The sequence below is a fragment of the Mesoplodon densirostris genome, chromosome 10, assembly GCF_025265405.1.
Source record: "Mesoplodon densirostris isolate mMesDen1 chromosome 10, mMesDen1 primary haplotype, whole genome shotgun sequence".
Lineage (NCBI taxonomy): Eukaryota > Metazoa > Chordata > Mammalia > Artiodactyla > Ziphiidae > Mesoplodon > Mesoplodon densirostris.
The window spans coordinates 4,652,545-4,668,550 of record NC_082670.1 but is presented as its reverse complement, the minus strand read 5'-3'; the positions used below and the strand labels follow the sequence as shown (position 1 = coordinate 4,668,550).

The 16,006-nt window shown below is 46.0% G+C and overlaps 1 protein-coding gene across 3 annotated transcripts in view; it reads right to left on the bottom strand.

Annotated features, from left to right (window-relative positions):
• Window positions 1-16,006, bottom strand: part of FARS2 (phenylalanyl-tRNA synthetase 2, mitochondrial) — a 375,868-nt gene that overhangs the window by 56,260 nt on the left and 303,602 nt on the right. The window contains exon 7 of one of the 3 annotated variants that reach the window (XM_060109826.1): window positions 3,311-3,386. The exons of the other annotated variants lie outside the window; for them this stretch is intronic. Within the exon in view, the coding sequence (XP_059965809.1) occupies window positions 3,347-3,386 (40 nt within the window). The 3' untranslated portion in view covers window positions 3,311-3,346. Of the gene's footprint in view, window positions 1-3,310; window positions 3,387-16,006 lie in introns of those variants that run through there. 3 annotated transcript variants of the gene reach the window in all.

The window sequence follows — 16,006 nt, the reverse complement described above, 5'->3', positions numbered from 1 at the left end:
CCTCTCCGGGCAGCTCTGCCCTCCTTGCTACCTGGCCTGGTGGATTCCAGCCACCGTGGCCTCCCAGACACCTAACTCTGTGTCCTCGGCTTAGAGACTCCCGGGCTCGGCTCAGGTCCCCCTCCTGGCGCTGAGCCGGGGACCCTCTCTGGGCAGTAAGCTGGGCAAATGGAGGGCTTGCCTTGACCGTGTCCAACACAGGGATTGCCGTCCTGTGCTACCTTACGTCCAGTGTCTGAAAATCACAGCTTCATCTATTTTGTCTAGATTTTCAGTTGTCTAAGGCAGGAAGGTAAACTCAGTTCCTGCTGCTCTGTCTTGGCCTGAGCAGAAGTTCTGAGGTTCACCACACAGAGGGTCCCACTTAGCCTGTGATGGACTTTCCTGGGACACTAGTCTCGTCAAGGTCAGTAATCTGCAGTGAGTCACCTCCCAGATGAGCAAGTACACAGCTCTGACCACACTGCACCGCACGGCCCAAATGACAGAGCGGGCATATCTGTCACGGTCGCACAGGAGATCGCTGGAGAGGTAAAGTGCAAATAGGATTAAACCGGGAGGCCCTGGAAGTCACAATGCCTTCCTGCATGTTCGACAGGACGCCCAGGACACTGCAGGGGGGGGGGGGGCGCCCTGCCAGGTGCACCTGCCCTTCCCAGGAGACAGGACCCTGGATGGCCAGGGGCGGCCAAGGGTTTACACAAAAACAGCCCACAGGAGAATGACTGTTGCCCGGGATGGTCCCTGCTGCCCGCCAAGCTGGGAAGACGACTCGCCAACAGTGTGAAAGCCCACTCGGCTAACGAGGGCACAGGGGGGATGGTGTGGCGGGAAACGCCCCCTGGGGCTCTCCGTCTCCAGGTATCCCATGGAGTGACACACGCACACACACTCTTATGGAACATAAACAAGGAACTGTAATTTTCTTCTCAGTTCCATTGTCTTAGGTCTTCACAGCCTTCTTCCCAAGACAGTGATGCAGGCTTTAATGATTTTCAAGCAAATTTTAAAACCCTGGGAACCCTACACCAAAGGAAAGAACACTTTTCACTTGGAAGTGCTTTAATCACCGTAAATCAGAAGTGCTGCGGAGGGAATTTTCTCCAGGCAGCTCGTCCTGCGTGTCGGTGACACCCGAGTGGCAGCTCTCCCTGTAAATGGCAACACAGAACCACGCGGACATCCGCAGCCGGCGGATGCTACTGCTTTCGTGGTCCTCCTTCAAGCAGGGGGGCGAGGCGGCTGCAACCAGGGAAGAAAAACAGCCGAGGAGCGGCCGCTTTCCCTGCTCTGCTCAGAGCCCAGCGCCAGGCCACGGACGCGCCCTGAGCGTGGGGTCCACTCCCAGCATCCCCAGCCTCACCCCCCGCCCGCACTTTCTGTCCCCCCAAAGCAAATAGGCACGGAGAGAAAGGAAAGTGTTTACCCTCGTAAAAGAGTAGGAGGCTCCTAATTAATGAAGTCACCATAAAGGACCCTGAAATTCCCGACTTCAGATGTGCAGTTTCTCTTAAGACTCGTTTACGGTCACGCATGACCAGTTAGGAAGGGTCTCGAGAAGGCTGGCTCCCGGCCCAGGCCCCTGGCCTCAGAGTTAGTTGACATGCTCGTGTTGAAAACAGGGGGCTCGTGAGGAAGAGAGGCGGGGGGGCGGCTGTCAGCAGCAGCCACCTGTCTGGGAGTGTTGCGTTCAGTGGGCACACGACGGAGCTCTGCTGAATGGCACAGAAGCACTTGCAGTGACTTCCCCGCTGCGCCCCCCTTTTACCTCATTCCCTTTAGGACAACTGCCTGGGGTCAGAGCTGTGAATTCCCACACCTGGGAGGCCACAGCACAGGCCGCAGCTAACTGACCGTGCAGGACCTACTGGTAAATGACCACAGCTGGCCACTGACATGGCCCCCTTGATCTCACATCCTGACCGAGAGTGAAATGAGGTGCACGCACAAAATCAATCCAGATATAGACTTAGGCTCAAACCATAAGGAAATCCCATATATCCTGGGCAAATCCAAGGGATGGAAGTTTCTAACAAAAATATGATGCTATTTGCTACAATATTTGCTCATGACTTAGGGGACAACGTACAACGCCCTTCAGCTCGGGCGTACTGCCCCCACACCAGACCGTTCGCCGCTCGGCAAACACGCCAGAAGCTTCCAGGCCTGTGAGTTTGCATTCTAGCACAGCATCCTCCCCACCTGCTCTACCTGGTGGATCCCTGTCACTCTTTAAGGTCCGATTTGAACGTCGCCGTCCCCATGAGGCAGCCCTAACGCCCTGGTGATAGGAGCAGATGGCCAGGGCCCCTTCCCCACGCCCCCCGGCCCTACCGTTCCCCGCAGTCAGGCAGGCACCCCTGCACCCCACCACCTGCCAAGGGCCTGCCTTCGGCTTTGGGCTGTGAGGCGGCGAGGCAGGGGCTGGCTTCACTCCTCCTGGGACCCCCGGGCCTCACAAAGTGCCTGGCAGGGCGGGGGGCTCCGTGAGAGGAAGGGGAAGAGGCTGTGCTCCCCGGACAGCGGGACCGCCAAGCAGACGGACGTGCTGTGTCTCTCGTGCTCTTCCTGCTGCAGGAGGCGGGACGTGTGCTCCACGGATGGTCTGGCAAGGCCGAATGAGCAGGGGTCTGGTGCCGGGCAAAGCCCTGGACTGGACCAAAGAGGCCTGCTTAGCTTTTCTGTCCTGCAGAGACTTCCGGGTGAGTGAGCAAGTCTGTGGTGGGGCTGGAAGGAACGGTCTCAACTGCCCCTCATCCGGCTGGAAGCGTCTAGGCCTCCTCTATGGTCACGGGCCTGCACGCGGCCGGGCTGGACCGACATCGGGGCTTTCTGACGCTTGGCCTGTTTCAAAGCTCACTTCTGAACTCTCTTCATTGTCAGATGCTGAAGTTGTTTTCAAAACCATGGACTATTGGAATAATGGCTGTTGCCCATCTGCTCACGAGAAATGACTTTTATGAGTGAGGCTGTGTGGCTACCCCCCGGGTAAGCCCTGCTGCTGACCCTGGACCCGGGTCCACGGGACCCCGCAGGGCACAATTGTTTCTTTCGGCAAACACGGTGACAAGGTGTGACATCATCCTAGTAAAGGAAAGTGGGAAAAGGCCACACAACGGGATAAAGTGAGTAAGAATGAGCAAGCGCTGAAGGGCCTCCGTTAGGACGAAACCAAAACATGTGGGTCCATCACGGCACTTGGGAGGAAGTCGAGTTGTGTCCGCTCGGCCTTTGCAGAGCGTTGCCGACTGTGAGATGGGAACCGCGGGATCTTCACAAAGGACGGGGGCGCTGCCACTTCCCGGCTGCCCCCAAGGCTCAGAAGCTTGTCTGACTGCCGCTCTGCTCACCTCCGCCAACATCTGGCACATCTCGAGGCTGAAGAACTAGTAACAGAATCAACAGAAGAAGCGTAATGGGAGGAGGAGCGGACGGAGGCCGGGAGCATCTGGTCGACCCTCCTCTAGGGCCGGCCAGTGAGTGGCCTGGCGCTCGGGGGTGCAGCCCCTCCCTTCTGGTCAGGGAGCGGGGCTCTCAGCAGCGACCCCAATGTACTCCTTCCAGCCTACAGCCTGCCCCGGGGTAAGCATTACCTAAACAATGGAAACTGCTTCACGGTGTGGGCTTGAGGGGATAAACGCCACAGGAAGCTACCCAGGAGCTCAGCCACCTACCCCATGGTGTGGAGGGGGACCGCGGGAGTGTCCACTGACCCCCGAGAGGGACTGGTCCCTGCGGTGCCACACCCAGGCTGTGAGGCCTCCCACTCCGGCACTCAGCAGAGGGACTTTGCCAGTAGTTCGCTCTGCTTTTTCCTCTGAGCACACTGCTAAGTTGAAACATACGGATTTCCTAATATTTAACATTTTAGACTTCGAAAAATGGCAACTTCAGGTTTTCGTAATATTTGCTATTCACTTTATGGTTTATTTGGCTAGACTGTAACTTGTGCAGCACTTTGCAGCTGTGAGTGGTACTGCTATGATTCTGGTCACTTCTCCACCGTTAATGACAAAATTTTATCACTTCTGTACTGAAAGTACTATTCTTTTTGTGTGCTCTGGAAAAACTCAGTAAGCTTATGGAGATTACTGTGCTTCAATATGATATTAATAATAATAACTGTAATAATAACAGCACAGGAGTGTGTACGTGAGCATTCCACATACACTAACTCGTTTATTCCTCACAACAGCTCTGAGGTAAGTGTTGTTATTACCTCCGTGGAAGAGGAGGAAACTTAACAGGATTCCGTAAAACAGACAACGACCAAAACTAGAGCTGCATGGCTCCCCAGTGCAAGTAAGTTCAAGATTTTAGATATTCATGATCATGCTTCCTATTTGTATGTTTCTTTTTTGGCTGCTTTGGAGAAATCATCTTGCGGACTGATAATCCACAGTCACATTAGAAACCTGTTCATTATTACCATCTGCACGTTGATTTGAGTTCTACAATTTAGATATGACTTTCCCTTTTTTTGGACTTCAACGAGCCATTCTGAACCACTGATCCAACCACTAATGAAAAAGACAACGTAGCACATGTAAATATTAACATGCAAATGAGACAAAAATACATCTGCAGATAATTACACCCTTTTAACTGATTGTTAGCTGAGAAGTAACCAAGATGGTCCCTGTAGCGTATGTTAAATATTTAATACCCTTTATTACCATGACTTATTAAGAAAAAAATCTGACGAGTGCTAAAATTTTTTTTAAACTCTGATCACCCCCACAACCACAGGAAGGAGAATCTGGCATTGTGTTTCTAAAGCCCACCAAGGGGAGGTGACACAGACCTGCCCAGAGAGGCAGTGAGTGGAGGGCCAGGGGGCGCCGGATTAGAGGCGCGTTACGGGGCCCACACTGGGAAGCACCAAGGGTTTGGAGGATCCCGGGAGCAGGGGAGGCCAGTAGCCTGTGCCTGTATAGCATCTCCTAGGGGTGGCAGGACCTTTCTAGGAGAGATCAGGGATGCAGGGCAGACTGAACATCCAGAGCGGAAGCTTCTAGAGCCCTGATGAAAGACCATCGTGCCCAGCTTTGTACAGAAGCAGAGGACCTGTTGGCCTTTAAGGGCCCCCCCAGGCGTGGACACAGAGAGTATCACAGCTCTGGCCAGTGTGGTGAGGTGGAGAGTGCTGCTTCCCACATTCTCAAGGCTTTCTCCCAACCTGGTATGTGTCTGTGGGGGTGGGGGTGGGGTGGGGGGAGAGCGTATGAGACGGATTACATCCAATTTAGACACGTAAAGGAAGATGCCATTTCTCACACCCCCAGCTGTGTGATAAAATGTATACCTGCTATAACCCTAACTATTACGAAGAATGCAGTGGGATAATGTAAAAATCTCTGATCTGATCTTGTATCTTACTTTCCTCTAAAATTGTCAAAGGCCAGTAGACCCACAAGTTTCCCCACTAAGGACCACCAGGGGTCCATGAACCTTATTTTACAAAACAATGTATCGATCCTAAGTAACATGAAAGAAGGGACCTCTCCGCACCAGGCAGGTAGTAATAAGCATACAACCAAAACGTTGACCTGATGTTTTTTGATCACAGAAAAGTCTGTGCCCTCAGAATCATTACACAGTATGAAGAGCTCCTATCCCAGGGGTTACCACAGGGTCATCATTCTTTGGAACCATAACACATAATCCACAAGACCTGACAGTTACATTTGTTTTTAACGATTGTCTGGATGTTATAAAATGAGAATTTAAGGGAAAATAATTCGTTCTGGTGTAATTTACTGTTTCTTTCCTTCCTTCCTCCCACCCCTCATTGTTTTAGCCTCCAGTGTTTGGGGCACAGCAGTGCACTGGAGGGAAGGGAAAGCCAAAACAAAGTCACCAAATCTTTATTAACTAAAATCCAAGTAACCAGAATCCTCAGACAAGCTTTATCTTACTGTCTTATTTCACATGTAGAAGATGGCACGCTGAGCATTTATTTTTAAACAAATAAAACAAAAACTTCCTAAATATGGCTTAGGGACAGTCCAACTTTAGCCCAGAACTCATATACCTTCTAAAGTTTTAAAATAAGAACTGGCCTGCATTAATTTGTTAAATTGGTTAATTGCCGTTCCACCAGGTTCTAGGAATACTTGTGATCATAGCCCATTAGGAAAACATTTCAATTATCAAACAGAAGTTAAAGCTAAATTTCAGGGAGAAACTAAAAGCATTTTCTGTATGAATTCTGGTTAACAAAAATATTGAACTAATCAGAACATACACTTCACAAGACATTTCAATTGACTGAGGTTAATCAAAATAGACACCAGACTTCCGGGTAAGATGGCGGAAGAGTAAGACGCGAAGATTACCTTCCTCCCCACAGATACACCAGAAATACAGCTACACGTGGAACAACTCCTACAGAACACCTACTGAACGCTGGCAGAAGACCCCAGACCTCCCAAAAGGCAAGAAACTCCCCACATACCTGGGTAGGGCAAAGCAGAGAGATTCCCGCACAGAGGAGCAGTGCCGAGCGGCACTCACCAGCCCGAGAGGCTTGTCTGCTCCCCCCCCGGGGCGGGCGGCGCTGGAGCTGAGGCTCGGGCTTCGGTCAGAGCGCAGGGAGAGGACTGGGGCTGGCGGCGAGAACTCAGCCTGAAGGGGGCTAATGTGCCACAGCTAGCCGGGAGGGAGTCCGGGAAAACTCTGGAGCTGCCGAAGAGGCAGGAGACTTTTTCTTCCCTCTTGGTTTCCTGGTGCGCGAGGAGAGAGGATTAAGAGCGCTGCGTAAAGGAGCTCCAGAGACGGGCGCGAGTCGCGGCTGAAAGCGCGGAGCCCAGAGACGGGCGTGGGACGCTGGGGCTGCTGCTGCCGCCGCCAAGAAGCCTGTGTGCGAGCGCAGGTCACTGTCCACACCGCCCTTCCGGGAGCCTGTGCAGCCTGCCACTGCCGGGGTCCCGGGATCCAGGGGCGGCTTCCCTGGGAGAACGCACGGCGCGCCTCGGGCTGGTGCAACGTCACGCCGACCTCCGCCGCTGCAGGCTCGCCCTGCACTCCGTGCCCCTCCCTCCCGCCCGGCCTGAGTGAGCCAGAGTCCCCGAAGAGGCTGCTCCTTTAACCCTGTCCTGTCTGAGCGAAGAACAGATGCCCTCCGGCGACCTACACGCAGAGGCGGGGCCAAATCCAAAGCTGAGACCCAGGAGCTGTGAGAACAAAGAAGAGAAAGGGAAACCTCTCCCAGCAGCCTCAGAAGCAGCGGATTAAAGCTCCACAATCAACTCCATGTACCCTGCATCTGTGGAATACATGAATAGACAACAAATCATCCCAAATTGAGGAGCCAGGAGTCAGTGCTGTGCCTCTGAGGTGGGAGAGCCAACTTCAGGACACTGGTCCACAAGAGACCTCCCAGCTCCACATAATATCAAACGGCGAACATCTTCCAGAGATCTCCATCTCAACACCAGCACCCAGCTTCACTCAACGACCAGCAAGCTACAGTGCTGGACACCCTATGCCAAACAACTAGCAAGACAGGAACACAACACCACCCATTAGCAGAGAGGCTGCCTCAAATCATAAAAAGTCCGCAAACACCCCAAAACACACCACCAGACGTGGACCTGCCCACCAGAAAGACAAGATCCAGCCTCATCCACCAGAACACAGGCAGTAGTCCCCTCCACCAAGAAGCCTACACAACCCACTAAACCAACCTTAGCCACTGGGGACAGACACCAAAAACAACGGGAACTACAAACCTGCAGCCTGCAAAGAGGAGACCCCAAACACAGTAACATAAGCAAAATGAGAAGACAGAAAAACACACAGCAGGAGAAGGAGCAAGATAAAAACCCACCAGACCTAACAAATGAAGAGGTAATAGGCAGTCTATCTGAAAAAGAATTCAGAATAATGATGGTAAAGATGATCCAAAATCTTGGAAATAGAATAGACAAAATGCAAGAAACAGTTAACAAGGACCTAGAAGAACTAAAGACGAATCAAGCATCGATTAAAAACACAATAAATGAAATAAAAAATACTCTAGATGGGATCAATAGTAGAATAACTGAGGCAGAAGAACGGATAAGTGAGGTGGAAGATAAAATAGTGGAAATAACTGCTGCAGAGCAAAATAAAGAAAAAAGAATGAAAAGAACAGAGGACAGTTTCAGAGACCTCTGGGACAACATTAAACGCACCAACATTTGAATTATAGGGGTTCCAGAAGAAGAAGAGAAAAAGAAAGGAACTGAGAAAATATTTGAAGAGATTATAGTTGAAAACTTCCCTAATATGGGAAAGGAAATAGTTAATCAAGTCCAGGAGGCACAGAGAGTCCCATACAGAATAAATCCAAGGAGAAATACACCAAGACACATATTAATCAAACTGTCAAAAATTAAACACAAAGAAATCATATTAAAAGCAGCAAGGCAAAAACAACAAATAACACACAAGGGAATCCCCATCAGGATAACAGCTGATCTCTCAGCAGAAACTCTACAAGCCAGAAGGGAGTGGCAGGACATACTTAAAGTGATGAAGGAGAAAAACCTGCAACCAAGATTACTCTACCCAGCAAGGATCTCATTCAGATTTGATGGAGAAATTAAAACCTTTACAGACAAGCAAAAGCTGAGAGAGTTCAGCACCACCAAACCAGCTTTACAACAAATGCTAAAGGAACTTCTCTAGGCAAGAAACACAACAGAAGGAAAAGAACTACAATAACGAACCCAAAACAATTAAGAAAATGGGAATAGGAACATACATATCAATAATTACCTTAAATGTAAATGGACTAAATGCTCCCACCAAAAGACACAGACGGGCTGAATGGATACAAAAACAAGACCCATATACATGATGTCTACAAGAGACCCACTTCAGACCTAGAGACACATACAGACTGAAAGTAAGGGGATGGAAAAAGATATTCCATGCAAATGGAAACCAAAAGAAAGCTGGAGTAGCAATTCTCATATCAGACAAAATAGACTTTAAAATAAAGACTACTAGAAGAGACAAAGAAGGACACTACATAATGATCAAGGGATCAATCCAAGAAGAAGATATAACAATTGTAAATATTTATGCACCAAACATAGGAGCACCTCAATACATAAGGGAAATATTAACAGCCATAAAAGGAGAAATCGACAGTAACACAATCATAGTAGGGGACTTTAACACCCCACTTTCACCAATGGACAGGTCATCCAAAATGAAAATAAATAAGGAAACACAAGCTTTAAATGATACATTAAACAAGATGGACTTAATTGATATTTATAGGACATTCCATCCAAAAACAACAGAATACACATTTTTCTCAAGTGCTCATGGAACATTCTCCAGGATAGATCATATCTTGGGTCACAAATCAAGCCTTGGTAAATTTAAGAAAATTGAAATTGTATCAAGTATCTTTTCCGACCACAATGCTATGAGACTAGATATCAATTACAGGAAAAGAGCTGTAAAACATACAAACACATGGAGGCTAAACAATACACTACTTAATAACGAAGTGATCACTGAAGAAATCAAAGAGGAAATTAAAAAATACCTAGAAACAAATGACAATGGAGACACGACGACCCAAAACCTATGGGATGCAGCAAAAGCAGTTCTAAGAGGGAAGTTTATGGCAATACAATCCCACCTTAAGAAACAGGAAATATCTCGAATAAACAACCTAACCTTGCACCTAAAGCAATTAGAGAAAGAAGAACAAAAACATCCCAAAGTTAGCAGAAGGAAAGAAATCATAAAAATCAGATCAGAAATAAATGAAAAAGAAATGAAGGAAACGATAGCAAAGATCAATAAAACTAAAAGCTGGTTCTTTGAGAAGATAAACAAAATTGATAAACCATTAGCCAGACTCATCAAGAAAAAAAGGGAGAAGACTCAAATCAATAGAATTAGAAATGAAAAAGGAGAAGTAACAACTGACACTGCAGAAATACAAAAGATCATGAGAGATTACTATAAGCAACTCTATGCCAATAAAATGGACAACCTGGAAGAAATGGACAAATTCTTAGAAATGCACAACCTGCCAAGACTGAATCAGGAAGAAATAGAAAATATGAACAGACCAATCACAAGCACTGAAATTGAAACTGTGATTAAAAATCTTCCAACAAACCAAAGCCCAGGACCAGATGGCTTCACAGGCGAATTCTATCAAGCATTTAGAGAAGAGCTAACACCTATCCTTCTCAAACTCTTCCAAAATATAGCAGAGGGAGGAACACTCCCAAACTCATTCTACGAGGCCACCATCACCTTGATACCAAAACCAGACAAGGATGTCACAAAGAAAGAAAACTACAGGCCAATATCACTGATGAACATAGATGCAAAAATCCTCAACAAAATACTAGCAAACAGAATCCAACAGCACATTAAAAGGATCATACACCATGATCAAGTGGGGTTTATTCCAGGAATGCAAGGATTCTTCAATATACGCAAATCAATCAATGTGATACACCATATTAACAAACTGAAGGAGAAAAACCATATGATCATCTCAATAGATGCAGAGAAAGCTTTTGACAAAATTCAACACCCATTTATGATAAAAACCCTGCAGAAAGTAGGCATAGAGGGAACTTTCCTCAACATAATAAAGGCCATATATGACAAACCCACAGCCAGCATCGTCCTCAATGGTGAAAAATTGAAACCATTTCCACTAAGATCAGGAACAAGACAAGGTTGCCCACTCTCACCACTCTTATTCAACATAGTTTTGGAAGTTTTAGCCACAGCAATCAGAGAAGAAAAGGAAATAAAAGGAATCCAAATTGGAAAAGAAGAAGTAAAGCTGTCACTGTTTGCAGATGACATGATACTATACATAGAGAATCCTAAAGATGCTACCAGAAAACTACTAGAGCTAATCAATGAATTTGGTAAAGTTGCAGGATACAAAATTAATGCACAGAAATCTCTGGCATTCCTATATACTAATGATGAAAAATCTGAAAGTGAAATCAAGGAAACACTCCCATTTACCATTGCAACAAAAAGAATAAAATATCTAGGAATAAACCTACCTAAGGAGACAAAAGACCTGTATGCAGAAAATTATAAGACACTGATGAAAGAAATTAAAGATGATACAAATAGATGGAGAGATGTACCATGTTCTTGGATTGGAAGAATCAACATTGTGAAAATGACTCTACTACCCAAAGCAATCTACAGATTCAATGCAATACCTATCAAACTACCAATGGCATTTTTCACAGAACTAGAACAAAAAATTTCACAATTTGTATGGAAACACAAAAGACCCCGAATAGCCAAAGCAATCTTGAGAACCAAAAACGGAGCTGGAGGAATCAGGCTCCCTGACTTCAGACTATACTACAAAGCTACAGTAATCAAGACAGTATGGTACTGGCACAAAAACAGAAAGATAGATCAATGGAACAGGATAGAAAGCCCAGAGATAAACCCACGGACATATGGTCACCTTATCTTTGATAAAGGAGGCAGGAATGTACAGTGGAGAAAGGACAGTCTCTTCAATAAGTGGTGCTGGGAAAACTGGACAGGGACATGTAAAAGTATGAGATTAGATCACTCCCTAACACCATACACAAAAATTAGCTCAAAATGGATTAAAGACCTAAATGTAAGGCCAGACACTATCAAACTCCTAGAGGAAAACATAGGCAGAACACTCTATGACATAAATCACAGCAAGATCCTTTTTGACCCACCTCCTAGAGAAATGGAAATAAAGACAAAAATAAACACATGGGACCTAATGAAACTTCAAAGCTTTTGCACAGCAAAGGAAACCATAAACAAGACCAAAAGACAACCCTCAGAATGGGAGAAAATATTTGCAAATGAAGCAACTGACAAAGGATTAATCTCCAAAATTTATAAGCAGCTCATGCAGCTCAATAGCAAAAAAACAAACAACCCAATCCAAAAATGGGCAGAAGACCTAAATAGACATTTCTCCACAAAAGATATACAGACAGCCAACAAACACATGAAAGGATGCTCAACATCTTTACTTATTAGAGAAATGCAAATCAAAACTACAATGAGATATCATCTCACACCAGTCAGAATGGCCATCATCAAAAAATCTAGAAACAATAAATGCTGGAGAGGGTGTGGAAAAAAGGGAACACTCTTGCACTGCTGGTGGGAATGTGAATTGGTACAGCCACTATGGAGAACGGTATGGAGGTTCCTTAAAAAACTACAAATAGAACTACCATATGACCCAGCAATCCCACTACTGGGCATATACCCTGAGAAAACCATAATTCAAAAAGAGACATGTACCAAAATGTTCATAGCAGCCCTATTTACAATAGCCCGGAGATGGAAACAACCTAAGTGTCCATCATCGGATGAATGGATAAAGAAGATGTGGCACATATATACAATGGAATATTACTCAGCCATAAAAAGAAATGAAATTGAGCTATTTGTAATGAGGTGGATGGACGTAGAGTCTGTCATACAGAGTGAAGTAAGTCAGAAAGAGAAAGACAAATACTGTATGCTGACACATATATATGGAATTTAAGAAAAAATGTCATCAAGAACATAGGGGTAAGACAGGAATAAAGACACAGACCTACTAGAGCATGGAGTTGTGGATATGGGGAGGGGGAAGGGTAAGCTGTGACAAAGTGAAAGAGCGGCATGGACATATATACACTACCAAACGTAAGGTAGATAGCTAGTGGGAAGCAGCCGCATAGCACAGGGAGATCAGCTCGGTTCTTTGTGACCGCCTGGAGGGGTGGGATAGGGAGGGTGGGAGGGAGACGCAAAAGGGAGGGGATATGGGAACATATGTATATGTATAACTGATTAAATTTGTAAAATAAAAAATAAATAAACAAGGTTTAAACAAAAAAAAAAAAAAAAAAAAAAAAAAAAAAAAAAATAGACACCATTACCTCTGTAGTCAGTGCCCGCTCCCAAAAGTTCACTGTATTCCCCTCCTACAGCGAAGAAAAGTGCTACCAAAAATCTGACTGAGCATATACTTTTCTAAAGGAACACTTTGAAATATTTCACTTTCTGGTGCCCCAATTAAAAGCATAAAACCCACTTTCCAACAGGGAGAAAATTGTTTTTGGTTTTTCTTTTTGTTGTTCATTTGTTGACTCTTAATGAAACACTTAAAAAGGTTATATACCACTGGCTTTCAAACGTCCCAGATTTTGGGATACATTTGATAAGTTTTACCAAATTTCTAATTTGGGGGGATATCAAGAACAACAGTGTAATGAAACAGAACTCAGAGAAAGGCCTAAGTTAAAAACAATAGCCAGTATGAGTGTGAAAATGGGGTAAGAACACATATACACACATACCATACTGGTATTTTATATCTGACAAGTCACCCATCTATTTTCCACCTACATGACTGCTCCCAAGATCTATTTTAATATTTATTGTACGTGTTAATAAAAATGAGTAGTGAAGAGCACCGCACTCAGCCACACGCCACGAGGGTCCCATTAAAGCACAAAACAGCTTAGTAATAAAAAGTTCTTGTTAGAACACACTGAGCATTTCAATCAGCCTTTTCATTTACTCACGTTATCTTAAAGTTGACACAAAGTTAACCACTCCCCACTTTTCAGTTATTTCATTTAATGGCTATTTCTTCCTCATTTCTACTGTTCTTTTAGGGATGAATCCAGAGAAAATGAAAAACCAAAGTCCCATCAGCACCAGAATTGCCAGCTCTTGATACCAGCACTTAAAAAACTCTGTGCATAGAGAACAGACTTGTGGTTGCCAAGAGGGAGGGGAGGGAGGGAAGTATTGGGAGTTTGGGATTAGCAAATGCAAACTATTACACAGAGAATGGAGAAACAACAAGGCCCCACTGTATAGCACAGGGAGCTACAGTCAATATCCTGCAATAAACCATAAATGGAGAATATGAAAAAGAATGTACGTATATGTATAACTGAATTGTTTTGCAGTACAGCAGAAATTAACACAACATTGTAAATCAACTCTACTTCAATAAAATTAAAAAAAAAAAATAACTGCCTGGGACAGAGAACCCGTCATTCTGGATACTAAAAGGACATCAGACGCCTCCGTTCTGCACCCGCCCCGAGATGCTGCTGTGCGCATGCGCAGTGTCTGGTCTCCGGAGCCCTGCGCGAGGTGCGGGCGTGCTTCCACGTTCACGGTCAGGCCCCCTTGCGGGCCTGGGCAGGTCATCCCGATGAATGAGAGAACCCCAGGCCTCCGGCGCCCGGCCCCCCCGCCCTGCAGACGCGACACAGGCAGGCAGCCCATTTGTCTGCCTCGGCCACCAAATCCCACGGGGCCTCCCAGCCTTCGCCGAAGGCTTTTCAGGCCTTGAATCTTATTTAATGTTCACGGGAAAAAGCAACTGCTGCCTGCTGGGCCCATAAAAGTCTTGTTGAAAATGAATACGTTGCTTAAGCAAAGGCACGAAGGAAAGCGTTTATCCTCTTCTGAGGCCATTTGGGAAGGAAAACAATCTGCCCCGCACAAAGGCGGGGCGTTAGAGGGCCCTGCAGGCCCCTGTGTGTCTGACACCTCCCTTCCTTAGCAAAGGTATCAAAGAGGTCGAGGATCTTTATTTGATTCTGTCTCCAAAGCCAGGCATCCCCCTCAAATACGTGTCACCAACCACAAGTGCAGTGAGCAGTGAGAATCATGACAGATTACCACCGCTTCTGCAACATATATTTTTTAAAAGCCCCCTCCATTTATAACCCCAAAAGGTAACTAAATGAAATCAAGCACATTCTTTTCATCACCTAGATTGAACTATAGATATGACGTTCAATAAAAAATAGAACAAAGAAGGAACCATGGCAACATAGGAAAGCATCCTTATACTGTTGTCTGGGGGCATTGAGTTTTAAATTCCATTAATCGGGAAAATAGTTTAAATGTACAATTTAGTAAATGGATGTGTTTGTATCACCATGACTTGCAGTCATGGCATCTTCAAAGCGCAATTCAGACGTGGTGTCCTGCACCCTCTCCAGTTGTGTACAGAATGCCGGGTAGTTTCTCGGAACAGACACAAACTGAACTTTCTCTAAAAGCGTAGAGCGCATTTGGGGATCAGAGGTCAGTCTGACACAGTTGAGTGGAAACGGCCCTGGGAAGGTTTGGGGGGCACTAAAGGTGGCTGTGAATGTCACCTGGGTCCCTGCACAGCAGTGGTTCTCAAACTCTGCTGCACGATAAGGTCACCTGGGAGCTTTAAGAGTCTTGACGCAGGACCTCCCTCCACACGTGGGAACTGAGTATTAGCAAATTTTTTAAAGCTCTCTGGATAATTTGAATGTGCTGCCCAGTGTGAGAACCAGCGCCATGGTTGACTGCCTTTCAAACTTCAACGTATCTCCCGGAATCTTGGGAAGATGTGGATTCTGATTCAGTAGGTCTGGGGTGGGGCCTGAGGAATGCGTTTTAACAAGATCCAGGTGATGCTGCTCTGGCCAGCGGACTAGTTTACGTAGCAAAACCAGAGACAATGGGAAACCACTGCAAATGTCTGTGTGGGGGTGATGTCATCAAAGCTGAGCTTTGCCATGATGGACCAAACGCCCCTCACCATAAGCAGATTTAAAGGGGCGGGAAGGAGGTAGGGGAGCAGTAAGGAAGCAACTGACATGTAGTCAGACAAGTCTGAATGGATCCTCAAGACAAGTAACCCTGTCTCACTCAATGCCACCTGCAGGGGCTGCTGCTCGGGGACGGGCTTGTAAAAGGCTCTACTAGGCATGCAAAGCCCACAGGAAATGAATCTACTTTAACTACTATACATAAAATAGATAACCAACAAGCACTTACTGTATAGCACAGGGAACGTGGCTCAATATTCTGTAATAACCTAAATGGGAAAAGAACTTGAAAAAGAATGGGTACTTGTATGGGTACAAGTAAATAAATAAATAAATAAAGTGCTGTTGGTAATATCCCATGCTAAGAAAAGAAAAAAAAAGAAAAAGAAAAAGAAAAAAAA